Source organism: Oryzias latipes, chromosome 5 (genome assembly GCF_053564925.1).
Source record: "Oryzias latipes strain Hd-rR chromosome 5, Olatipes_Hd-rR_3.1".
Taxonomy (NCBI): domain Eukaryota; kingdom Metazoa; phylum Chordata; class Actinopteri; order Beloniformes; family Adrianichthyidae; genus Oryzias; species Oryzias latipes.
In genome coordinates this window covers 30,271,463-30,298,537 of record NC_136241.1, presented here as the reverse complement: position 1 = coordinate 30,298,537, position 27,075 = coordinate 30,271,463, and the positions used below count along the sequence as shown (strand labels likewise).

Here is a 27,075-nt window from a genome sequence, read left to right as displayed (position 1 = left end):
TTGGGAATCCCTTCTGTGCATCATTGATAGCAGGATCCGGAGAGACTTTAATACTTGACTGTTTTTAAAAAATAAAATAATATATACCTGTTGCTGATTCCTTTTTTCATGAAGACTTTCAATAATTTTGTTGCTTTTTTAAATTATGACATAAAAATCCAGGAGTGCTAATTAGCGGTTTTCTGACCGTTTTTTTTTCTGCAACCGTTTATTTAAGCCATTAAATTGTTAGTTTTTTTGTTTATTAATTAATAAAAGTAAACTGGAGCAACTCTTTTGCTGCCCAATATTGCTTAGATTGCTGCTTTTCTTGTCTGATCAGTTTACATTCTGCCCATGAAGGTGGATTCCTATCAGTCCACTGCAGTCCACTGTGAATGGTCATACTGCACACTGTGCTACATTTAATGATGTTTGAGTAACTTGTCCTAATTTGAGAGAAGGACATTTTGCCCAGCGGGTGTGCTGCATGAATCAAAGCAGGCTCTTCCAAGGTGTTTTTTCCCTCTTTTATTAATATTGGGATTAAAATGAGAATCAGTCCCAATAAATCTCCCCGTATATTGCAAGTCTCAGCGTCACACCGACCTCGATTGGTGCAGTTTGCATGAGTTTCATCGCTGTAATCTCCACAGTCATTATCTCCATCACAGGTCCAATAATCTGGGATACAGCGGCCGCTGTTACACTTGAACTGAGCGCTAGAGCAGGAGTGGCTGCAGCCCGCTTCATCGCTGTTGTCGCCACAGTCGTTGTCTGGAAGACAAACACATTCATTCCCTCGCATTCTGCTTACACTAAACAAATATTTACATTTATATACAGAAGGAAGTGGTTTTTGATCAACTTCCCTACTGGCTCTTTGTCAGTGAAGACAAATGAGACACAATATGATAGATGACAGTTTAAAAAATGACAGAAACTGCATAGATCAGAACATGCACCGCAAGGGAAGGCAGCACAGATACAGTCAAATCTGCAGCAATTTTGTCTGTATTTTTTTTTTCATCTCAGAAGAAATTTGAAAAAGCAACTGCAGTAGCACTACACCTCTCAAATGCATAACAAAAAATATCATTCTGTAGTTCTATTCTTGCAAAAAATATGAGAAACACACTTTGATCAACTTTGTGATGAATACATTAAAACAATGCCATCTTTGGTTGGAAATAGCTGCCCTGTTTTTCATCTGAGCCTGCTACAGCTTCTGCTTTAGTATCATGGCTGCTGCGGTGCATGCTGATCTATGCACTAACCGGCCAGCTTTGGACAATTCAACTCATCAGAGCCGTCCCCACAATCCTTTTCTGAAAGACAGAACCAAACGAAGACAGCAGAGTGGGCGAACGGCACAACCACAGGACAAAACAAAACAACAAATTCACACACATGCAGATAATGCAACAAGATGACAAAATAAGGAAAAATGCAAATGAAAACTAGGACAAACTGTGAGAAGCAGAAACAAGGAGTTACAACATTTAAACTAAAAACACTAACCATTGTCACAGCGCCAGTTGATGTTGATGCAGCGGCCATTGTTGCAGGTAAACTGAGTGAGGGGAAAACAGGTGGGGTAGGCTGTTGACAGGAAAAACCAAAGATATGTTTTCTTAATTAAACCTGTCAAACAATTTGAGAAAAAAAGCTACTGTTCGCTTAAAAAACAACGAACCGCAGAAAGCAGGTTCATCGGACCGATCTCCACAGTCATCGTCCAGGTCACATGTCCAGGAGGCAGGAATGCAACGCCCACTGGCGCATGAGAACTGATTTGGAGGGCAGGTACGAGCTGAAACAACACACCAGAGCTCATGTCACATGTGAAAAAGAAACGATAACTCGTGAGTGGGAGCCTGTGTGTACCAGAGCAGGTGGTGTTGGATTCGTCCTCATCATTGCCACAGTCGTTGTCTCCATCACACAGCCAGCGTAGCGGGATGCAGCGGTTGTTTTTGCACTTAAATCTGTCTGTGGGGCAAGTGTGCTGATCTGTGGGAAAGAAGGGGTGCATTCAGAGGCAAGTGGGAGACAGGGGGATAAAAGGGTGAAAACATGGGAAAGGGGAGAGATGTGAACGGGGAAAAAAAGCCTCGGATTGAGTTTTGTTTTGTCTGGAAGGAAAACCTGTCTGTACTTTGACCACAAACAGAGAGACAGAGAGCCTCTCCAGACCCATTATACCCATTGCTGCATTCCTCCTCGCACATACAGTCAAACACTTAGGTCCAACATAACCTATAATAACCCGTTTGGAGCCGGGTATGTGGGGACACTCACGGCACAGCTCAGGAGCTTCATCGCTGTTGTCCAGACAATCGTTGTCTCCATCGCACTTCCAGCGCTCCTGGATGCAGCGGTTGTTCTTACATGCAAACTCTCCGGGCTGGCACTGGGGAGGGGGAACGTAGGATGGGTTGGCTGGGAGGGAGAATGGGAATAAAGAAGATGTGGAAAAGAGGTCACTGAGGGTGGAGACAGGAGCGGGGAAGCAGTTTTAAAACTTTAATAGAAGACAGTGAAGGGTTTAAGTAAAAAATGCTGTTCTGTGAACGATTGAATCCCATTTAAAAAAAACACTAGGATAATTTAAAAACCTCATAACAAACACAAACCAGGAGAGAAAACCATCAAAAGTTTAATATTCTCATTTCTCTTCAATATATCAAGTCCAAGGAAAAGGTACTTTAGTACGTTTGTTTTGGGATGGGTTGATAATAATTGATTAATTGTCTTGATCATAACCCTGGGATGGACTGGCGAGCAGTCCAAGGTGTATGGGGGTCCCTCGTTTATTCCGAAAGTTACTTTCTAAAAATAACCCACGAGAGGTAAAATCCCTAAAGTAGCTTCAGTTTTTACATTTCGATGTTTTAAGGCCGTGGAACTCCTCACTACACACTTTTCTCAGACATACATATACATCTTCACATTTTTCTCTTCTGTTTAAACTCTGAAAGTTCAAACCTTCATAAAAAGAATGTATTCTAATATTATATAATTTAAAAAAAAAAGATCCAATCACGATCAAAGATTTAGGTAACTCTAACAAACTGATCACATTCTGTACAGGAGCCACGGCACAGAGGAGACTGATTGACAACTGCCAAAAGCAATTTAGGAAGAAGAACTCAATCTGACGTAAACATAAAAAAAAAGCAGACAAAAGGACACAAGAATGAATCTGCATAACAGCGAGACCGCAAAAGGTGACGAGAGACCTCGGTACCCTGTCTGTGCCTGACAGTGTCAGGGCTAGGCTCCAAAAACTCCAATAATAGGGATCAAACGGGTTTGAAAAATAAAAGAATTGCCTAATTATTGAGTCGATCATCATTTACACATTGAAACACAGACTTGTGAGATCAATATATGGGTTGTTTTTTAAAGCTATTTATTGTTTCTTTAGGCTTTGCCAAATATTTTTGTAATATAGGAATAATCATTGATTCTCTGCTGGATTTAACAAATCTCTGCAGAGACTTCAGTCGTTGATGAAGATGGCAATAAAACATTGTTTGTAGTTACCTCTGCAGCTGGTGTTGTCTGCCGGATCTAGGATTTGATCTTCTGCACAAGCGCACTGCCTGCCTCCTGGTATGGCCAGACACAGACTGCTGCAACCGCCGTTGTACACCCGACACGCGTTGGATCCTGTTGAGGACAGAAGATCAGCTCTTAGAAGTGGCACCAATTCCAAACTTTGGACTCTTGGTGGATGATGACCTTTGGGTTAAGTACCTTGCTGCTGCTGAGCGTCATACATCCGGATTTCAAAGATGGGAGGTCGCTCATTACGCAGCAGGGTGGTGGTGCCGGTGCTAGTGTCCAGCTTGAAAATGCTTCCACTCCGGTACTCATTCCAGAACAAGAAGTGTTTATAGTGGCACAGGCCAAAAGCATGGTTCAGCTCCTGACCTTCATACACAGTCTAGTGTTGTAAGAAATTCAGATAAATGTTAAAATCCAGCAAGTAAAAATACACTTTGATGCAAATATAAAATAAATACTTATTTTATGATTCCTGTATTTGCTTTATTTATTGGAAATCTAACAAATTTGACCAGAAGGCACATCAGAGAGACCAAATGTTAGCAATGTAACCATGAGGAGAAACTAGTATTACAAAGAGCAAGGCCACAGTTTATTAGCCCACCCACACTGTTCTGCTGCTATAAACGTCTTTTTGAAGAGCGTTCAAACCCCCCACCCCACAGCCGTCTGACTCAGCTGCTTTTCTCTACACTCCAGATATCCCAACAATGGAGAGAGCTGACCTTGCGACCGGAGCTGTTAAGGTAGACCATCTCGATGCGGTCGTAGTATGCATCCACCCAATAGAGAATGCCCTGTGGGATGTCCAGACTCAGGCCGTTGGGCCACAGCACTGTTTTGCTGGTCAGGAACACATTTCTGTTGGAGCCATCCATCCAAGCCCGCTCAATTTTGCCTCTCTTGCTCTCCTTGGGGTCTTCCTCCCAGTCTGTCCAATACATCCACCTGTGGGGACCACAGGGGAACTGTCATATGTTTTGTTTTTTGAAGGAAACATTTTTAGGACATGTTTATGATTCCACTTGTGTACTTAAAATCCAACTCTCACCATCTTTTGATCTTGGTCAAATCCTTCCCAGTGATCTTTTTAATTATTATTAGGCAGTTTTTAGGGCAAAATAAAAAAAATCTGTGTCGTTTTCTAGGACATAGATTCTGCAGAGCGACAGGAGTTCATTAGACATTTGCCTCAGAGTTGTGGGCAGGGCTGTTGGTGCAGAGCCTGCCCTCATTTCCCATCATCCCTTTGTTTACTCTCAGAATGGAGCAGAGCAGGGAGCTTTTGGCCCGCCCACTGTATTGACTATGTCACTGGTACAACCTTTTTCTAAAAGTATTTTTTCCTCTGCTCCTGATTTAAAACAGTTTGAATAAAGAAATACTCAGAAATGTAAATTTAATCTTAAATTTCTTTATATATGCTCTCCATTATCAGAAAAAGGCCACAAAAACATATTTTTCCACTGGAGTGGGCCTTTAAAGCCCCTAAAGACAAATAATTATGCAAATCTGCAAACAAGAACCTTGCAAAATGAAGACTGACGCCACAATAAAATCTTCAGATTTCCTTTTGTACACGACTCTTCATCATCCCATCTTTTTCCAAACCGGCCCCCTTCTCTGTTTTCTCTCTCAGCCTGATTGATTACAAGCATTAGTGGGAGCGAGTGCCTCTCCCCTGGGAAGTGTGTGGACACACATCATGCTGTCAACAGCAATCCGAGGAGTGAGTGTGTGCATCCGTCTATGTGTGTTTCTCAAAAGTGAACCTGAACTGTTTTTATCAATAAGACACATTCCTGCCCTGCCAGATTCAAGGTAGTTAAAAACAGTGAAAGAAAGAAATGTCTTCATCTGCCTTTGATTCAATCCAAATAAAATACTCCATCAACTGAAACTGGAATCCCAATTAAAGATGACTAAGGTTGACAACAACACAGCTTGTGCAAGTTGCGCAAAAGTAACACACCAAACAAGAAGACTGGTTGTCATAACGACATGACTACATACAGGGCTGTAACAAGTATCAGAATGCCAAGATGTTCATGATCTGATCAAAAGTTTGAAGTCTGTGATCGCTGATTTGTGATTTTGTTTTTTAAATACAGCAGAGTGGTGTAAAAATACACTTGATGCAATGTAAATTTCAGATTAATGCTCGATTTTAAGTGTACAAATGTAACCAAAAAAACGAGACTAAAGTTTATTTTACTGAGATAAGTTCTGAAAGAACAATTTAGTTTTAAATATAGAAAATATGATGATTATGGCCTTAAGAGTATTATGAAAATCTCGTGATGAATTATATGTTGTCATATCACCATCTGCTAGCATGGTGGAGAAATGTCTCTGTAAAATGTTCATCTAAAGCAGGCATGTCAAAAGTCAGACCCGTGGGCCGAATGAGGCTCAGGTTCCAATTTCCACCAGTCTGCGGGCGCCTATCATAAAATTAATATTATGCGGCTCCCAGTACTTTCTAAAAACTGTGTATACACTTTCTTGATTGTGATTGGCTTAATATTGATAAAAGAGAAGCTTTTTATTTTTTTATTTTTGGTCTTCAAATCAGAAATTCACATTAATTTTGGTTTGAAAAAATTAACTGGATGCATTTCTGGTTCATGAGAACAAATGAAATGTCTCCTATTCCAATACAATGTTCATTAAATAGGCCTTTTTTGCACTTAATGTCAATGAACGTGTTTTAAAAAATTGCTGGCCGATAGTCGGCCCTCACACACTCTCACCTCACTCAATCTAGCCCTCTTTGCACACCCCTCATCTAATGTTTGGGAGTTTTTTTGATATTTCCACTAAAGATGAAAAAAAGTCAGTTTATAAAACATGTCTGTTGGAAACACTGTTATCCGTTTCAAATTAAAGGACTGGTTGTTACAGCTATTTTTATTAAGTTGTTACTTTGTCTTCTTTACGATCTTCTTGTCATTTATCTACTGGAACTGTTGTCAGCAAAGCTTTGAGGATGGAAAAACTGTGGAGAACTTTCTTAGGATTTGTCGTTAAATGATACAAAGCAACAGATATGTTTATGCTTTGACTACAGCTGAGGTTAACCAGGAAGTTAACAAGAAAACCTTTGAGTGTGACATGGTTTATAGTGGTTAACACAATTAGTTTTTTTTAAATTGTTGTGTTCATATCTGTTATGTTTATTAATTTTGATCTCCCGTTTAAAGTAAAAGTATAAATCAGTGTTTTTCAACCAGTGTGCCGCGGCACACTAGTGTGCCGTGGGAGATGGTCAAGTGTGCCGTGGGAAATTGCCCTCATTAACTGAAAAATTAAACATTTCCCATCTCCAGGATTTCAGCTCTCTGTTCATCCAAACAGGCCCTGATAAAACACTGAGGAGTTAAGAATATAAAAGATCGCAAAATACTTTTTCTTTGCGTTTATTTTATTTTATTAAAGACATTTTGATAAGAATGACGTACCGCGATTCAGCTGCAACTCCGGCTGTATTTTGGAAAAGTCCCGTCCCTTTAACTGTCTCCACCAATCATTCTTGGGGAGCTTAATCACATGTCATCAGTCTGACCAATCAGAAGTGGTTAAAGTCTTCACTTCCTTGTCCCGATTTAGCTCGTAAAGTCGCTCAGTTCTTACAAAAATACCAGCTAAAGCTCGTCTTTATCGGTGTAGCTTTCCACAGAATCCGATGTCAGACCGTGGAACAAGTGAACAAAACAAGGAAGCTCAGAGACGCGATCTCCGCCGGCCGTTTAATGCACTACATCTCCCATGATGCATTGGGTTGTGAGAGTGACAGCGCTCAAGGAGATCTGTTGTTAAACGTCTTGAAATCAACGAACACACATCAAACTGTTTTTACATCTTCTAACTTAACTTTTATTGCATCTTTTAGAAAAAAAACAGCTGCAGTTTCCAGCTTTTTCTGCCACAATTATCTCAAAAATGCATGTGAGATTGTGGAGGGACTGTAGATAAATACAGACTATGAGTTTCTCCGTTTTTTTTGTTTTTTTTAATTTTTGGATCCTGGTGTGCCGCGGGATTTTTTTTAAGGTTAAAGTGTGCCGTGGCTCAGAAAAGGTTGAAAAACACTGGTATAAATGATGGTGTTTAAACACTTATTATTTTAATTTTCCATACATCCAGTAAAATAAAATACATATAGCAACCATTCAGACATACCGGTAATATATTTATTAGTAAGAATCATGGTTTGATCTGTGAATTGTTGGTCTTGATTAGCAAATCAAATCGGATGGCCACCTAATTAACGACCCACAGCTCCAACATAAACACATAACACAAGACAGGAAGCTCCATCCTCTACACCTCATCTCTTCATCCACCCTTACCCATGAAGAGGATCCACCACAATGGCACGAGGGTGAGTCATTTTGCCTTCGATGAGAGTTTTCCGAGTCTGTGACGCTTTCTCCAGCCGAGCCACACTGATGGTTTTCTTGGGTCCATCATCCGTCCAGTACAAGTTGTCAGCCATCCAGTCCACAGCAATCCCCTCCACAGTGTGGATCCCTGAGACAAAAACAAATATGCTCAGGACTGATCTGAGAGAAAGCCGCCATTCTGTGCCGCACTGGCTTAAACCGTTTGTTCCTTATTGAGACACACTCTGAGCTCTCCATACCTTCCTTTAGAATAATGTCCCGCTCAGTTCCATCTATTCTCTGTCGACCAATGATGTAGCTGGTGGCATCGGCGAAGTAAATGAACTCGCTTTCAGCGTGGAAGTCCAGAGCTCTGGGGTTCATCAGGTTCTCGATTGGGATCATGTACTCATCCGGGACTTTAGCATTCATATCCATGCCTCTTATCACGCCAGGACGGCCTTTGCCATAAACCAGAAAGAGCTCATGCTCAGGTTCTGCAGGAGCAAGAGACAAAAAAGGATTAAAACTCCTTCACAAAGACCTTCTTTGCCTAAGTTACTTCAACTTTCACATTTTTAAAGTCCCACTCCAATCATCTTTTCAACTGTTTTCGAAGCATTCCCAGTGGTAAACTGGTTCTGATTATGCCGTTTTAGCCAAAATAAATATATATAAAATAAAAACCTCCCTTAAATACATCAACATATAGCTGTTGTTGATGGAAAAGTGAAACTCCTGTTGAATATTTTTTTGTTTTCTATTACAAAAACAACATTCCTGATCCAAGCTTTTCCTGCAAGTTTCTTATTTCAAAACTCCCTAGATGCCTCAAATTTAAAGGCACTTCTGTCTAAATACAACCATCACAAAGCATTTAAAATGTCTTCAAATCCAGTAAAAAAAAAGGTTATGTTATTACTCTTACATGCTTCAAATTTTTTGCTTAAGGGCAGCAGGATTGAACAACAACGAAGTCCCCAAATCTAGATCTGAATTCGCAGATTTTTAGTAAAAAAAGAAATAACAAAAAGATTTGTTTAAACTGCTTTTGTTCTTTTAGAAATAAAATCCATTCCTCTCCAATCTCAAGGCTGTAAAATCATTTAACAGCTGTCCGTGAGTCATGACTGAACCATGTCCTGCGTGTGCTGAATGTAATGTGGTTCTGATTTGTTTGCCACACAGATACTTATGTAAGACCCTTTCATCAGCAAAAGCCTTGATGATCCATCTGAAATCATACTTTTCATTTTTCACAAATAAAGCGGTGGAGCACTGAGGGCAGCCTATTGAAGTTTGCACTTTGTCATTTAGCAAAAATTTTGTTTATGTGATCTTTTATCCAATACTTTGAAATTACACACACTGCGGCAGATTAAATCCACAGCAGACGAGTGTAAAGAGTGTGCTGCAGGATTTGTTGATAGAATGGTAAGATGTTGTGCCGCAGACACGCATGTGGATTATTCACATTTTCCATCCAAAACAGTTCAGAGCACTTTTCAGGAATACTTTTTTTTAAAGAATAGGGGATGACTCCAAAAAACCCGATGAGAATAGACCTAATAAAAAATCTAGGAAAACTAAAATATAAACACTTTCACATTTGTATGATACTGTATTTAGTGATCAGTAGAGTAAAAAAGAATTAAATGTAAGAATTTAACTAGACTGCATCAAAAATAAATGTCTAAATTATAGATATATGAGAACCTTGGATGAAAAAACAAATAAGAAACGCCACTTATGGAATGCAACTTTTCCCTTCTGCTTCTTTTCTGCCAAACCCTGAGATTCTAGTTAGATGAAGCCACACATATAATTAAAAACATAAAGAGTTATTTTGTTGTTAAAGAAACCTCTTAAATTTCGATGTTCATTTATTTTCAAGTAATGCCGTTTAATTCTAAGTTCAAATCAACTTAAACAAGATTTTATTAGCCCACTGGAAACGGTCTGGATTCAGATTATCCAACTGTTTTGGCTCAGCAGACTTTAAGGAAGGTAAACAGTTGTGTGAAAGCAAATTGTGTTCTATTTATTAAGCTAATTGTTGTTTGTTTTTCTCAGCACACAGTCATTTACAGAAAGAGCTTTAACATGTTCCTCTGAAGGACCTCAGCAGGTCACTTTGAAGTCCAGAAGTCACCGAATGTCCTGAATGTCTGTCTCTGCAGCACCTTCTACAGCTCCTGTCTCTGTGTGGCCTGTGGTCTTGTATGCAGAAATTATGAACTTGAGAAGTGAATTGCACAAACAGCACTCACTTTTGCAGGACTTGCCATCGCTGCCCAAGCTGAATCCAGAGCGACAGCGACAGGTCCTGGTTTTGTGTCCGTTTCCCAGCAGACAGATATCCGAGCAGCCTCCAGGCTTCCCGAACTGGTCCACCTCACATGCGTGGCTGCGGACTGGAAAGCAAAGGGGGGGAGAAGAAGCATTCAGCCTCCAAAGCACGAGTATGAATAACTTATAGTTTGAATGATGCATGTGCACCTGGAGGCTGGCGTCTCTGGTGATAAACGTGCAGCGCTCCTCCTTTATCCACCCTGGTCACTACTTGGTAGTCTGAGCTGTTGAAGCGGTTGACTCGGATCACACTGGTCTTTGGCTGCATGTTGGCGTTGTCCGAGTTGGTGGCATATAGATAGTTTTCAAACACAGTCAAACCGTACAGATGCTCGATCTGAAAAACAAAAAAAAAGGAGCCCTGTTAGAGTCAAATAGAAGCTTTCCCTTAAAAATCAGTTTATTTAATCTGACAATGCTTAATAAAAGTTCATCACTACATTTAGACACAAAGTTTCTGTAAATGACACTAAGGCAAACTTCAAAAACTGATAGATGATTATTTTTGACTTTGTAAAAAAATGAATTGAAACAAATCAAGGACGTGCAAAAAACTTTGAATCATTGCATAAATTCTGAGACATTTGAGTTATTTGCAAATGTTTGCTTTCTGTCATGATCTGTTTGAATTCAGTGGGATATTACTTCAAAAAGTTACTTCGTTTGTAAACTTTTAAAAATCATGCACATTTTTTAACTTATGCAGCTGTTCATAAACATAAATGATCCTTGTAATGAACCAAATTAAAAGGATCAAAGCATGTATAACTTTAAACTAAATTTTCCTTTTTTCTTTTTAGGCAGCCCTTACATTAGTGCACACTGAAATAAGAAGAAAAGTTTAAAAAAAAATAAGTAAAAGTGAAATGAGAAGAAAAATAAAATACTGTGCAATCCATAATGCTATAGTCCCAATTGCCATTAGGGGCTGTCTGCAGGCAAAAAATGGCCAAACCTTTTTGGGCCATGCAGGTGGTCAAAGAGCACTCTGTGAGCCTGTAGATGTTCATGGGCATTTGATTCTATGGGCATTCTGCATGTAACACAGAATGCTGAACGGTTCCCTCTGATAAATGACAAGAAGATCGTAAAGAAGACAAACACTTATACAACGTATAAGGGAAGTAGGGTGAAGTGGTGTGTACAGCATTGGCACGCAGTCAGTAAGGAGTCGCACCTCGCTGATGACAAGAGCGTGACACCGTACAACAGTATCACACGTACATCATAGGTGTGTGTGTAACTTGCATTAGCCATACTTAATGATACATTTAGATAGATAGATAGATAGATAGATAGATAGATAGATAGATAGATAGATAGATAGATAGATAGATAGATAGATAGATAGATAGATAGATAGATAGATAGATAGATAGATAGATAGATAGATAGATAGATAGATAGATAGATAGATAGATAGATAGATAGATAGATAGATAGATAGATAGATAGATAGATAGATAGATAGATAGATAGATAGATAGATAGATAGATAGATAGATAGATAGATAGATAGATAGATAGATAGATAGATAGATAGATAGATAGATAGATAGATAGATAGATGACTTTATTAATCCCACAATGGGGAAATTTCATTTATCTGTTCATTTAACTATCTATTTACCACACGGATGATAATGGTACAGTCCATTTTTATGACATCCCTTCAGGTGGCCGCACGAGCCTCAAGGGAACTGCAAGACACACCTGCGTCCCCCTTTAAGATGTGGCTACTCCCTTCTATGACCTTCCACTGGCATATACAAACCCCAACGCCCACAGCAACCGTATGGGTCAACCCCAGTTTGGGATGCATGTGATTAAGGCCCATGAGATGAAAGATTGCTGTTCTGACACTGAAAACAGTGGCAAAGATGAAAGAAATGGAATCCAGAACTGGAAACAGATTATCCCACAACCATTTAATATAAAGCTTACACACCAATCGGACAAAATGCATCCCATACCCTCCAAATTATTTTCAAATAAAAAGGCTTTCAAGCCTTTTTTTCCTTTTTCTTTTTTAAACAGAACTAAAGGGCTAAAATACACAGTGACATAACTCGCTCCAGTTCGTCACCATTAACAGAAGCCCTCCTTTTCTGCGCTTATATAAAAGATGTGCAGCAATAACAGCCAGGCACAAAAAAGACACACACAGAGAAAACAAGACAGTGTGCCCTTTGGCTGGCTGAGTAAAAGAAAAGCCATTTCTTTATCAGAGATCACACTGGGAGCCATGGAAACAGGTTTAAGAGCTGCTGGGCATCAGCAGCACCGATGCATTCACAGAGTAACTATTGGACAACATTTCTCAGCTTATTTAATGAAAAGACAAATGTCCACCAACATCTCCCCGCAAATATTTCACAGAACAACTGCGCCTTATGCTGCAGCGGCTGACACCAGAGAACCAAAAAAGCACAAGAACTATGGTTAAGTATTTAAGAAGGATCATAATTCCTCACCAGCAGGCCTTGGATGATGGTGTGCCGGTTCTTGCCTTCATAGTCCACCACCTCAATGTAGTCCAGATAGGCATCGGCCCAGTACACCAACCTGCTGACCAGGTCCAGCGTGATGCCATGGGGGAACACTATCTTACTGTCCACCAGCTTGGTCCGATTCTGGCCGTCCATGTCACAGCGCTCCACCTTCGGGATCTGACCGTAATCTGTGAAGAACACCTTCCTGCAGAAACAACGAACCAGAATCAATTTTTAATTCTTCTGCTACGTTCACACCGGCTTCGACAACGCAAAACCTCAAGCTTGAAAGGTGAACTTCTGACCCACTTCCTGTCCCACTGATCCACAGATAACTAAAAAGTAGCTTTCTCAACTAGCTTTTAAAATGCTTGATTTTCCTCTACTGGTGAATTCCCTTGAAGGACTTTTATATCCCTGCTAGCCCGTTTTATTTCCAAATGCATGTAATTGAAACTGCTGCTACAGTAAAAATATAATTTGTTTTAGACTTAACCTAGAAAGTGAGATATCTACAACTTCAAACAAAAATTGGCAGGACTGAACAAATTAATACATTTGGTTCTTTTTTTTTTTTGGTGTGCACGGTGGTTGTGTTGTTTTCTCCTCGCTGCACACTGCATTACACTGCAGCAACAGTAAACCCACCTCATGTTTTTTTTAGGTAAAACAAACATCAGCTGAGGATGCCGTACGTGGGATGAAAACACAAGCATGGAGGTAAAAGCAGAAAACACGGCAACAGAGTCTCGGTGTGCTCCTTCTGACATACACTCCAAAAAAAGGCCCACAATTTTGTTCAAAATTATACAATCTTGCATAAATGCAGTCTGAGTTTGCTCATTTCGTAAAAGTAAAAATACTTTCATGTCCAAAAATGACACAGTGAGTATATTGTACTCTCTAAACCGCCCCCTTCCCAGCAAAACCCAGGTCCACAATAAGAATTTTCCTTGAGTGAGTGAAAACTAGCATGTGGTGTGAAAGTCTGTACTTTTTGTGTTTTGGTTCAAATGTTTATGATGGAGGCGGAAGGAGGGGGATCAAACTGACCCCATGGTGGGGTCCAAAGCGATGCCTTTGGGGTTGTACAGTTCCTGGTCCAGGAGTGTGACACATATCAGCCCGTCCTTGTCACACACGAAGATCCGGTCGTCCACGTCATCCACAAAGTAGAAGTTTCCAGTGAGCCAGTCTATCGCCATCTGCTCCACATCTGGACAGAAAAACAAGGAGGGTGATGGAATGAGAAGAGACGTCCAAGGAAAAGCATTTTAATATGGAGAGGACTGGAAGAGAGTGATGGTGTTGACTGAATATTGAGAGGTTTGACTCATTGTTACATAATGGAGATGTCAGCAGAACTGGACGAGCAGCCGTTTCAACAACTCTCTCGATGTTCAGGGTTTCAAATGTACATGAAAAACACTCCAAAATCACCAGCTCTAAGAAGAATTCCCAACATTTCTGTCTTTAAAGACAGATCAAAAGAGCATGATGTTGTAGCTGAGTGATGGTGAGTCAGTGGTCTTAACTCTATTTATTTTCCTGAGGCTCCACTTGCAGGAAAGACCTACGCCCCACCTGAAGAAAAACACCCCACAGTGCACAGCAGACAAGAAAAAATAAAAGAAGAGAGTCCTGAAAAAACGTCAGAAAGTGGTAAAAAAAGGAGAGTCTCAAGAGTAAACTATGTAAAAAGAATAACATGGGTCATAAATACGCCTCTCTGTGTGGTTTGCTCTTTCCTTCCTCCTCCTTTCCTAAAACAAGCACAGCCACACCTGGTTTAAGACACCACTGTGGAAGAAAAAACTATTGTTAAAACTGAAAAGCATAGGTGCGAGCTGGGATAACTCGCTTAACGCTTTCATCTTTTCCACACAAGTGCTTGAATGGATTATTGCTTTTACTGCAATTCCTGAACCAAAGAAAATGATTATTTTGCTGCCTTTAGTGGTGCACATATGCGATTTAACCCTCGTGCTATCTTAGATGACCCCACCCTTACACTGACGTGTTCTCCCTACCATGACAAAGGTGGATAAAGGTGGAAAAATTTTATATAATCCATGGACACCAGTGAAGATTAGAAATCACTGAAGAAAAAAGGTTCAGCGCACTGTCTAGTGGGGTCTAGATGACCCCACTCCCAATGTTAAAGTGCCTAGGATAGTACAAGGGTTAAGGGGGTGTTAGACTTTGGGGTAAGATAACTGTCAAAGTGGAAATGTATTCACAAAGTAATACTTTGTGCACAGTGCACATGTGCACGTCGTTTAATCAATGTAATCGTGACTCGGTATAAACCTGTGGTGTGGTTTTATGACAGTAATATAGCAGAAGAAATTTCATACTCAAAACAAAGTCACATTCAAAACAGACATGTCAAACTTGAAACCAAGTGTTGTTTTCATATTTTTTCCTTTTTATTAGACTCCCTCCTGAAAGCAACTTTCCTGCACAAAAACCTAAAAAATTGCTTTGCAAAAATATCCATAGACTAATAATCTCTAGGTAATTTCTGAAAAATCTCATATTTTCTGAAAGTGCATCGAACATATAATTTTTGAACAAATCTTACTGACTTTTTCCTTTTGAAAGCTTCTGTTTAGGATGTAGGATTTAGGACCTTACGATAGTTTTCCTATTTGGAGTCTTCCAAAGACTGGCTTTTTTGAGCTGGCACCTGACTCAAAACTGTACAGCTAGATAGCTCCAATATTGGTCACCTTTTTTTGCACTGGTAATGTTAGGGTTGTAAGAGAGTGTGCATAAAGGGATGATGAGAATCGGTGGTGGGCTAATGGTCCTGACCACTACTCTATTGAACCATTGCTGCTCTGTAGAAACTATGCTGTAGATAATAACACAAGTTTTTGATTTTGGATAAAAACATAATTTAGAGACCCGTTTGACAGCTTTTAAAATAGATCAAAAGATGATTGGAGTGGGACTTTAAACATAAAATGAGAAATAATGAAGAAACATGATCAGAAAATCTCTTCTGTGTTTTAGTGCATGAGGTCAGGGTTTTTAAAACCTTACAATTAATCAGTGAAGAACCGGTTTTATTTCAGCAGAAAATGGCATTGCTCACATAAATCAATAAAATGAGAAAGCAGTATAACCATTTTCAGAAAAATATCATCAGTTCTGGGACCTTGAAAAGCAACAAAACAAAAAACGAAAAAGAAATACTCGACTCGAAGGCTGAAATGACAACAAAGGCAGTTTCATTACAGTAAGCACTGACTAAAAAGTGACTAAAAGCGCTTTGTGTTTTTAACTGAAATGAAAGGCGCTATATAAATAAATAAAGTTTGAGTTTGAGTTTAAAAACAAAAATGGATAAAGGTGTGGTCAAGTGACCCACTGGATTCTATAAAATCAGTTTATAGCCAGTTTTTATAACTCTGGTAGTCACCATCCTGGTAGGATATGATGTCATCAAACTGGCTCTCTAAAAATGGGCAAAATTACTTGTGGGAACCATTGACTGTACATAACAACTGAAATGAGTGACTTGGTGCTTCAGACAGGAAGTGTGCCCTGGTCCAAAGAAGCCAAAATCAGATAGACTTCTATAGAGCAATAAACATTACTCAGTCATTGGTCACGCAGCCATTTTTCATTGGAATAAGCATTCTTTCTCTGCTACCTTTTTTTTTTCTTCCACATGTTTTGACATGTTCTTGCTAATCTTGATATCTAACTAACTGTAGTGCAAATTATAAACTGGTCAATGACATGCCTCAATAAAAGGATGTGGTCGCACATAAAGAGTTCTAAACGTTTGATTGACAGCCATTTTTCAGATACAGTCAGTTGGTAGAACATGCCCAGTAACAGATAAGTAGAGGGGTTATGTAAGGACAAAGTAGAACTAAAAGAACTCCCCTAACATTAAATCCTCCTCCTTTTTATTTTGTAACCAAATTTAATGCAAAACAGCATTGTTTCCTAAGCAATTTTCAAGGTTGGACCATTTAACATTGCATTTGATTGACTTGCTCATGTAACTTCACCTTTGTTTTCAAATGAGCTTCAATCTGGAAGTTAAGGTATTTTCAATAACAACTTCGTCAGTCGCTTTCTTTCTATGGTTTATATCTGTCTGTTTATGGTTGCATATATAAAAATATGTGTCTGTCGATGTCCTACAAAGCATGAGTTGGAGAGCTTCATGAAGAAAAAAGATGTGTGTTTTTACAGCTGTTACAAGCTCACCACCCAACAAAGCCACACTGACACAGAGTCAGACAAACCCTTTGAATGAACATATGAAGCTGTTTCGTAATGAGGGTTCTTGTTCTCAAATGGGTTGAAGGTAATCCTGCACTCCTGTTTTTCAGGGTGACTGGCTGAGAGGATCAATTTCTTTCACCGGGAAAAACACCCTTGGGAGCAGGAAATGGTGAAGTAGATTCCATCGTATGTGTGAAAAAAACAGAGCAAATGCTTGCCAGCTGTGGACCAATAAATCTGACTGTAAAGCCAGAGGAGATCTGGGTGTTTAGACAAACTGCCACATTTTTTCTGAAGGGGCTGACAACCGAGGGGAGGGGTATGGAACACTTTCAAATATTTTTGGGTCACAGCAAAGACAGAAAACGGCCAAAAGATGAACGCAGCAGGATGGAGCAACAGAGAGGAATAAATTAGAAAAAAAGACAGAAAAAAGCAAGAGGGGGAAAAAAGAATACCATTTCCACCAGGGAAAGTTGGCAGTTGGGCAGCAGCTTTTTTGAGTTTTATGGGAATCAGATCCCAAGGGTGTTCTCGATTTTTAACAAAAATTTCAGTTTTAACGATTCCATCTGTCCCGCAACACAGAATCCCACATTAAGCAATGGAAAGTGAAGAGGGCAAAAAAATGAGCATGCATTATTGGAAAAATGTGCCTCCCAGTTTCTCTGACACTCTCTGCTCTCTGTTTTTCCCCTTTTTTCTGTCGTACAAAAATGTTCCCGGGAAAGCCAAAAACTTTCTATCTCCTCCCATTTTCTTTTTCTCCCACTCTGCCCATCATCCCTCCCCTCCGTCTGTTCCCAAGAGGTGGGAAAGCAGTCTGGATTCATTAAATGAAGCTCTGTCTGTCTGAAACTATGCTGTAAAAATTTAAAACCTAATTGAAAAAACAGAAACGGCTGCTTTATTCGCCTACCCACCTCCAAAAATGACCAGTTTTCTTGTTAAGCTTCTGAACAAAAAAACAACGTCTAGAATTTCTAGGTAATGTTTCAGAATGTGCATCAGTAGGCAGGATAGGTTAAAAGCTTCACTGAAATGTAGACTAAATACTAAAAAGTCTAAGGAGGAGGGAGGGAAAAACAGGGAAGAAAGCTTAAACCTGGGGCTCTGGAGGGAAAAAAATATTTGAAAATGTGCCGAACAGCTTTGGGGTTTTTTTTAAACTACACATGACCTCTAAGTGAAATTTTAGGACAGTTTCTGTCCAAAGCAGCACTTACTATGGGGAAAGGGAAGGGGAGCTTAGTTGTAGTCCTTTGCATAGCAGTAATGTCTACTTTAAATAAATAAATAAATAAATAAATAAATAAATAAATAAATAAATAAATAAATAAATAAATAAATAAATGTAAATGTAAATGTAAATGTAAATATATATATATGTCCCCCAAAAAGTGCTTTTATCCTCCTCTTCTTTTAAAGTCCCCATTTTCTAGGACCTAGTTTCGGCAGAGTGACAGTAGTTCGTTAGGAATTCAGCTCGACTTTTTGGCGGAACTGTTTGTGTGGAGTTAGCTTGACCCCATTTCCCATTATCCATCTGTTTACATGCCCTCCCGTTAGCTTACAGCCCCTCACAACCGTAACATACATTAATAGTGCAACAAAATGACAATTTTTCAAATTGAAATTATCCAGCCGTACAGTTTTAAGCCAGAAGTTAGCTCAGAAGAGGAAAACAAAGACAGACATGGATCTATTTGTCTGCAAGTGGATGCATTGGAATGGAGCGGAGCAGGAAGCTTGTGGCTGTAGATTTTGTCACAACTACATGATTTTTCAAACCACATTATTTCCTCTAATCCTGATTCACAACGATTTGAATAAAATAATACCCAGTAAAACAGTGTTAATCTAAATTTTATTTATTTATGTCCTCCATCCCTCCATTGTGAAAAAATGCTACAAGAACATATTGAAAACACCTAAAACATGATTTTAATAGGAGAGGGTCTTTAAATGTCAGCCATGTTTTGATCTCCAAAAACATTTTGAAATGAAAAAGTAAATCAAGGCAGAATCCCACAATTTGCTTATAGTTACAATCATTTACTTAATTAAGCTGTACCATATTCAAGCCTTTTCTTGTGTCAAGGTCTACAGTTTTAGAGCCCAGAATTATTGCCACAAGCAATTATTTTGACCCATAAAGGAGACTGATTCAAGCTGCCTGGACTGCCTCTCTAGAAGAGTCCGGACATTTGCATCATGATCTGGAACACCAATCAGATAACGGAGAGCCCAATGAGAGCTTGGTGATGAGGGCTTGCTGAGACAGAAGCTAAAACTGGGGTTTTTACACACATTTTACACACAAACTCTACTTGTGACATTTATGGAAGTGGGCAAGCAATGCACATTATCGGTTGTGTGTTTCAATCAGTAGTTTTAAATAACATAAAAACTTAAAGCAATATCTTAATCACAAAAGACCCACTTCGATATAAATTGTGTTTTTCAAATGTTCTTGTGGTATTTTCTTGATGATGGAAGACATAAATGAAGGAAATTAAGATAAAAAAACGCCTGTCTATTTCTGTATTCAAATTACTGTGTATCAGGAGCAGATAAAAAAAAAAACGGGTTTGAAAAAAAACTGTATTTGTTGCATAGAAAAAACATTGGGCAGGCCACAATGAATACTGCCGCTCTGCAGAAACTTTGTCTAAAAAGCTCAACAGGTTTTGTTGATTTGGCTAAATCAGCATAATCACAATTAAAATGTCACTGGGAACGCCTTTAAAATAGATCAAAATAGTTTGTTTCCTTTAATGCCATCATGCAAAGATTTGGCTATTACATCAAGTCTACTTCTTTCTATCTTACCTGAAAGTTGCACGAAGATAAAAATAATAACATAACAGTAATTTATTTAAACAGTAGTTTAGTTTGGATTGGTATATAAGATTAGTTATGTAACAAACAAGCTCCACCAGATACATAGTTATAAAGACTGTCCAGAAAAAAAAGAAAAAACAAGACACAGGTGGATGGAAAAAAAAAAATAGTTTGAAGGAATAAAAGAATTCATGTTTAATCTCTTCTCCGGATCTAGCCTAACTTGAAAATGGCGAAGTCTTTCTTTGGGATTCCCAAAAGATGAGAGTTCAAACAGGAATTAGACACATCTTTACAACTCATCTGCAGCATTGCGGGATCGTGAGTCACTGCAGCCACATGTATATCATTTCCTGCATGTTTATGCCAAAACATTTTTGGGTAACTCCTTTGCAAGCACAACATGGATCTTCTGGCTGTTCCAAGTTTGCTTTTAAAAAAAATACATCAAATGAAATGGTTTGCACATCCAATGATTTGAGTTTTTCATTTCTGCTTTACCTGAATTTATCTTTACATTTTTGGATTTTGTCATTGTTTTATTCACTTATAACTGTTTCCCTTTAATTGCAGTCTTTTGTTGCATTTTCTTTCCAAAGAGGGAACAATTTAATCTGTTGTATGAGTGGTAGTACTTTTAGTTTTCCTCTCTCCACTGCACAGCACACATCCTTAATCATCTGTCACATGCACGCTCTCCTTGCTGCCCACTGCAGCCACTTCCCCATTTTGTCAGTGTGTGGGTGTCCCTCTCTGTATGTGTGCATGCTGCAGTGTGCCAGAGTGTGCATGCATGAAGGAAAGTTCAGAAAGATCCCAATTAAACTGCTGGAACTTTCCAAAGATTTCTCCAAGTCTTTCATTTAGTGGCTCATTTATTCATTTTATCTCAGCGCTTTTATTTGTTGTTATCATCATAATGAAGCACGAGGTTTATTAGCTGAATAATATTCTAAAATGCAATATTAGTTAGGCTTAAACAGGGGTACGCCATACTTTCTTTGTGTTCCCTGATCTGTGTTGGTTTGACATGAACATATTCTGTTCTGAAATGGCAATAAATTCAAGTTGGCATAAAGAGGACAGTCTGTGATGATGATTCAGCCTTCCTGTCTCTTTTTAGGTCTAGATTTACAAAGTGATTGTGGTTGTGTTGATGCATTCCTTAGTCACACGGAGAAGTGATATGAACAGCGACAGAAAACTGCACAGCGAGCAGATCCATCTGAGTGGAAGATAACAAAAAACATGGCTCTGCAAAGACAGAATATAATGTCAAATTCACTGCAGCCCTTTGGTTTAAGTAGGTCATATTATCCATATGGATCTTTCTTTCTCTTATGGAAACACACACCGGCTGCAAATTGTGTGTAATTGTGAGTTTCCACACATTTTTGTCCTATTTCTCCAATCTTGATGCTCAGCCAACCAGCATTTGTTCTTTTATGCCAAGTTTCCTCCACTGTGTCCTTGTCCTTTTCCTTGCAAGTCTCAAGCCCTTTGGCCAATCTGTTACTGTTTTTAATGACTTTTAGAATAAAGAAACAGGGGCCAAGAAACACAGCTAACAACCTTTGGGGATTTTGGGGAAGATTATAGAGACCATAGGTTTCAGGTTGTCTGCAACAGTGAGCTGTCGCTGCAGCCAGTGATTCTGCCCTTCCACTGATTCAGGCTAACGCATAGTCAGGTGGACAAGAAAAGTGACCTTCTGTTTAACTGATGACAACTTAATTCCCCATAAATATACAATTAAAATTTGAATTTAATTCCCAAGTGTTTTTGTATGTTTGTCTTTTTTATTTATTTATCAAAATGCATTGAAATTTAACAAGTTCACCTATTTATGGTCCAGCTTGAAAGACTTTTTGTTCTAAACAGAACTCTAACGTCTTGTATGTGATGAAGCTTTTTCTTTATTTAACACGAAGCTTTTGAAAATATATGCAATATAGTTAGCATGCTGCCCCACAGGATGTTTTTTCAGAGCATTTTTTTGCCAAAAAGAGAAAACAAATAGCTTTAAAAAACATTTATTGTAAAAGAAAATGAGGGGAAGCCTTCATTTTTTCTTAAAACGTACTCATTAGCAACACCAAAGCCCACGAGCTGAGAAACTATAAAAAAGTTAAATGATTGCTCAAAAATAGTTTCCCTGAAGCTCTTGTGCCTGTGAGTATTAGTACCAGCACAAAATAAATAAATAAATACATTTATGAGAATAAATTCGCAAAATATAAGAAGGGTCTTTTAAGAGAGTGAAGTTGTAAATTTATGAAAATTGGGTTGTGTAAACCTCCATCCACACAACGTTGTTATAGAAGTAAACGTAATGAGCTCTCATACTAAAACACCATATTGGGTTTTTTTGGTTGTTGTTTGTATTTTCTTGGTAAACAGCCTTTTCTCTAATAAATGTATGACTTTAGTCTAGTAAATTTGCAACTAAGGCTATAACTTGTGAAAATTAAAAAAATAAAAACTTTATTCTTAATAACTTTATTCTCGTACAATTTCAATTTTTTTCTTAGAATTTTATAACTTTAGTCTCGTAAAATTTATGAATTCATACATTATGGTGACCCGATCACTCTGTCGTAGTGACATCACTGTTATTACTAATATTATCAAAGACTCACTTCGATAAAAATCATATTTTGGTTTTTAACAAGTTCTCGTTGCATTTTCTGTTAGTAGAAGATATATAAAGAAAATAAAGCTTAAAATTGCATCTCTGAGTATTTATTTATTCAGATCTTTGTGAATCAGGAGCAGACCAAAAAAATGCCGTAAGGGTCGGCAAGCTAGTGGGAAAGTGTGTAAACAAAAGGATGTCGGGACTCAGGGGCGGGCTTACTCCACACCGACAGTTCCACTCACAACACAGAGGTGAATTTTCTAATAAACTACAGCCACCCTGTAGAAACTGTCCTATTTTTGGATTTGGGCTAAAAACTGATTAATCACAATGAAAAGACCACTGGGGAAACTTTTACAATAAATCAAAAGAAGATCGGAATGGGACTTGAACATTATTCCTAGTGTTTTAAACTGATAGAAGCTACTAAATGAGAAGATGGGAAGCAACATTTCATGATGGCTATGACCTGCTGAGTTATCAACACTCTGTATAAACATTGAAACACTTTTCCATTCAGTCCAGCCTTTTAGATCCCATCAACTTCTTTCCTCGAGTTTCATTTTTTACAAGTAATAGACTGTCCTGTGTTTCCCTAAAAGGAAACCTAAACCCTGAACAAGAGCGGCTGCCTTTAAAGTGTTGCCACAACGTCTATGACACAGACTCTTAAAAAGTTCAGGGAAGGTCTACATCAGTTTATTCAACACATACTCAACAGTTCAGCTTGAATTCAGTGTTTTAAAACTGGTTAATGTTATCCTATTTTGATTTGATATTTAAATTGAAACATTATTTAAAGGAACAAAGCTTTAATTTTCCTTAAAGAACCATTGTTTCTCGTTAGTTGCTGTTTTAAATGACTTCCAAATAAAACTATCAAAAACTAGTATCTGCAAAAAAGACAAACTTCATATTTCGTTGTGTTTAAAATCCCCCAATTTTTTTCTAAATATAAAGAGGAAGATTTAGATGTAAAGTTGCTGCTTATTTAAAAAAAAAATAAAAACAACACACACAAAAAAACCACTACATGTTTCTATCATCTATATGTGGAGAACTGTACTGCATTTTATGGAGTTATAGGGGATACGGATGTACTCACGGTGCAGGCTAAAGGAGATGTTGATGACTCTTTCCTCTGTGAAGCTCTTGAGGTTTGGGATCAAGGCACATTTGAGGTGTGTGGCCGAGGGAGAGTCTCCTACATGGATCCAGCAGACCGTTTCCTTGGAGTAAATGAAGTCCATGGCTGTGGTTTGTTTGGTACTGGTGGACAGAAGACTGTGGACTGTGCTGCCGCTCAGGGAGGTAGCTTGGATGTTTTGGGAGTTGGCGATCAGCAGGACAGGAAGGCGATCTACTGGTACTAGAAGTTGGGAATGGGTATAATGAAACCTCAAACAGGTGAACTAAACAAGCAGAATAAGCACACAGGTGTTAACATCCCAAAATAATGTCGCCATTCTCTCAGGGAGCTCACCATTCTTGGCTTTGCAGGAGCGGTTGTCTGGCTGGGACAGGTAGCCCTCCACACAGGAACAGGTGTAGGAGCCTTCAGTGTTGGTACAGGTCTGACTGCAGGTCCCGTACACACTGCACTCATCAAAGTCTAAACAGGGGGACAGACATCTTTAGTTATTGGATCCAGTTGAAGCAAACACAAAATCAAACAACGGAAACAAGGCGACTAAAAGGATGCTGAAGACATTCAACTGTTCCTAAAAAAAACATGTCATATTTACAATCAGGACTTTGACATTTTTTAGCCAATACTCTGAAATGTTAAAGGCCCCACAAAAAAAAAACTGTCATTTTCTAAGACTCTGTTTCCTCTGAGTTGTACGTGGGGCTACCCATCCTCCCACTCTCCATTCCCCTCCCCATAACTAAGAGCTATCTGTTTACATGCTCTCCCACTGGCTTACAGCCCCTCACAGCCTCAACCTAACATTTCCGGTGCAACCAAAATGGCGAGCAACATTGGAACTATACATTCATACAGTTTTGAGCCAGTTTCCAGCTCAGATGAGGAAAACGAAGACGTACATGGATCTACATGTGGGTGCATCAGGGAAGCTTGTGATCCCCCCAAAGTACTTTTTACCTCCCTTTTTTCAAACTTCATCTTTTTCTCTGCTCCTGAATCACAACAAAATGACCTCGTGTGAGGCCCGCTACTCTGCTAACCTGCTGTTGCTTCAGTCCACTTCACTTTTCAGGAGGCATCTCCTGCCCTATCAGCATAGAGCTGTCGACAAGATTGTGCCCAGCACTGCTAACCTCTAGCACCAACCCGCCCTGCACTGCTTACTTTTGAGTGGCAACCAGTTTAAACAGCGATGTGGATTAACTGTGTGTGGCTGGTACTCCTTTGGTTCATCCTGTGGGTTGCTCGCCACCCAGTGAAAGCCCTGTTCCAGCACCCTGCCTCCGAGGCTAAGCTCCACATACCCCTACATAATGCACCTGCTTTCCTCCAGCGACTGGATCTTCCCTACATTTTCCGCCGCAGACCCATTCATCGGGGCAGTCATCGGAACTTTCAATATGACAACTCCAGCTCCATCCCTTCTTTTTGGTCCACTACTCGCACCTTAAAGAGAAACACGGGTCGCCGGGCTGAACGGGTCGTGGTGCGAGTCCCAAGAACGTCGAACACAACCACCGGCAGCAGCTCAAAAGTAAACTTTGGTCTACTGAACACCCGCTCTCTCACCAAAAAAGGCCATCTCATCCAGGATTTGGTGGTGGACGGTAAATTAGACTTTTTATGCCTGACTGAAACGTGGCAGCAGAAGAATGTCTTCATGGATCTGAACGACGCCACTCCAACAGGGTTTGTTTATTTCTCCCAACCACGTGTCACTGGTCGTGGAGGTGGTCTTGCATTAATTTTCCGTGAGTGTTTGAGAGCAGCTCCTATAACAGTTCCTACCTTCCAGTCATTTGAGGCCACTGTATGTCAGCTTTCTGGATCCACCCCGACCATCATTGCCACTATTTACAGACCACCAAAACCTAACAAGGATTTCATGTCAGACTTTTCAACTTTTCTAACATATATCTCTGCTCTTTCACCAAATGTTTTATTACTAGGAGACCTAAATATTCACCTGGATAATGTTAACAATTCACTTACTAATGATTTCCTATCCTGTTTGGACAGTTTTGGTTTTCAACAATTTGTTGATTTTCCCACTCACTCAAAAGGACACATTCTGGACTTAATCTGCTGCTCAGGTATCATACCCATGGACTGTAAATCAAACTTCATCCCGTTTTCCGACCATATGCTTGTGACATTTAATGTCAATTTGTTTCTTTCCAAACACAAGCCTCCACGCAATATTACCTTCCGTAATGCTAAGGATATCAACCTGGAGAATTTATCTGCCCTGATCAGTGAACTCCCAAATACAGACAGTTTTACAGCTCCAGATCAACTTGTTTCACACTACAACACACACCTGCACCACATCCTCAACACACTTGCTCCACTAAAATCCAGATCTGTCTCATTCACCTATACTGCACCCTGGTACACCCCCTCTCTAAGACAGTTAAAAGAAAAAGGCCGCCAACTTGAAAGACTCTACACCAAAACCGGACTAAGTATCCATAAAGACATGTACACACAGCACATTCTCCACTATAAAGAGTGCATCTCTAAAACCAAATCTGCTTACTACTCCAATCTCATCAATTCAAATAAAGAAAATTCAAAGATTCTTTTCTCCCCCATCTCTAACATCATCAAACCTCCTGACTCCCTTCCATCACATCTCTATTCAACTGATTTCTGCAACACCTTGGCTTCATTTTTCACCACAAAAATCCACCTTATCCATCAACAGCTCACCCCCTACTCTGCTCCATTTCTATCTTCCATTCCATCTTTTACGTCTGATGATTCGTTTTCTTCATTTACCCTACCCACAGTTAGTCAAATCTCTACATTAATTAAAAAATCCAAACCTTCCACATGCCAGCTTGACCCACTGCCCACCATCCTTGTTAAAGCTACAGCTCCCTCTCTTTGTCCTCTCATCACCAACATAATCCATGCTTCCCTCTCCTCTGGAATCGTTCCTCCTGCATTGAAAACTGCTGCTGTCACTCCCATACTTAAAAAACTGGGTGCAGATCCCACAGACCTCAATAATTACCGTCCCATTTCCAACCTTCCATTCATTTCAAAAATTCTTGAGAAAACAGTATCTGCTCAGCTTCAATCTCATCTGTCCTCCAATAATCTGTATGAACTTTTCCAATCTGCCTTCCGTCCCCTTCATAGTACTGAAACTGCTCTTCTAAAAATTACTAATGACCTTCTCCTCTCTGCTGACTGTGGTTTATTATCCATCCTTCTTTTACTTGATCTCAGTTCAGCTTTTGACACCATTTCTCATTCTATCCTCTTGAACAGACTCTCTTCCATTGGCATCTCTGGCACCGTCCTCTCCTGGTTTCATTCCTACCTGTCTGACCGTACTCAGTTTATCCAACTGAAATCTTTCACTTCTCATTCTGTCCCCATCACAACTGGTGTCCCTCAGGGTTC

The 27,075-nt window shown here is 39.4% G+C and overlaps 1 protein-coding gene across 14 annotated transcripts in view; it reads right to left on the bottom strand.

The window, feature by feature from the left end:
- Positions 1-27,075, bottom strand: part of lrp1aa (low density lipoprotein receptor-related protein 1Aa) — a 118,222-nt gene that overhangs the window by 47,585 nt on the left and 43,562 nt on the right. For 10 of the 14 annotated variants that reach the window (XM_078947667.1, XM_078947672.1, XM_078947671.1 and 7 more), the window contains exons 5-21: positions 23,995-24,123; positions 23,617-23,880; positions 13,835-13,997; positions 12,764-12,986; positions 10,437-10,626; positions 10,208-10,351; positions 8,198-8,434; positions 7,905-8,085; positions 4,278-4,500; positions 3,742-3,931; positions 3,529-3,654; positions 2,281-2,421; positions 1,867-1,992; positions 1,676-1,792; positions 1,501-1,581; positions 1,257-1,307; positions 589-756 (exon numbers count right to left, since the gene is read on the bottom strand). In XM_078947667.1, the coding sequence (XP_078803793.1) occupies positions 589-756; positions 1,257-1,307; positions 1,501-1,581; positions 1,676-1,792; positions 1,867-1,992; positions 2,281-2,421; positions 3,529-3,654; positions 3,742-3,931; positions 4,278-4,500; positions 7,905-8,085; positions 8,198-8,434; positions 10,208-10,351; positions 10,437-10,626; positions 12,764-12,986; positions 13,835-13,997; positions 23,617-23,880; positions 23,995-24,123 (2,754 nt within the window). The remainder of the gene's footprint in view (positions 1-588; positions 757-1,256; positions 1,308-1,500; positions 1,582-1,675; positions 1,793-1,866; positions 1,993-2,280; positions 2,422-3,528; positions 3,655-3,741; positions 3,932-4,277; positions 4,501-7,904; positions 8,086-8,197; positions 8,435-10,207; positions 10,352-10,436; positions 10,627-12,763; positions 12,987-13,834; positions 13,998-23,616; positions 23,881-23,994; positions 24,124-27,075) is intronic. The other 4 variants (XM_020703484.3, XM_020703486.3, XM_011475489.4 and 1 more) reach the window with 1 other exon arrangement.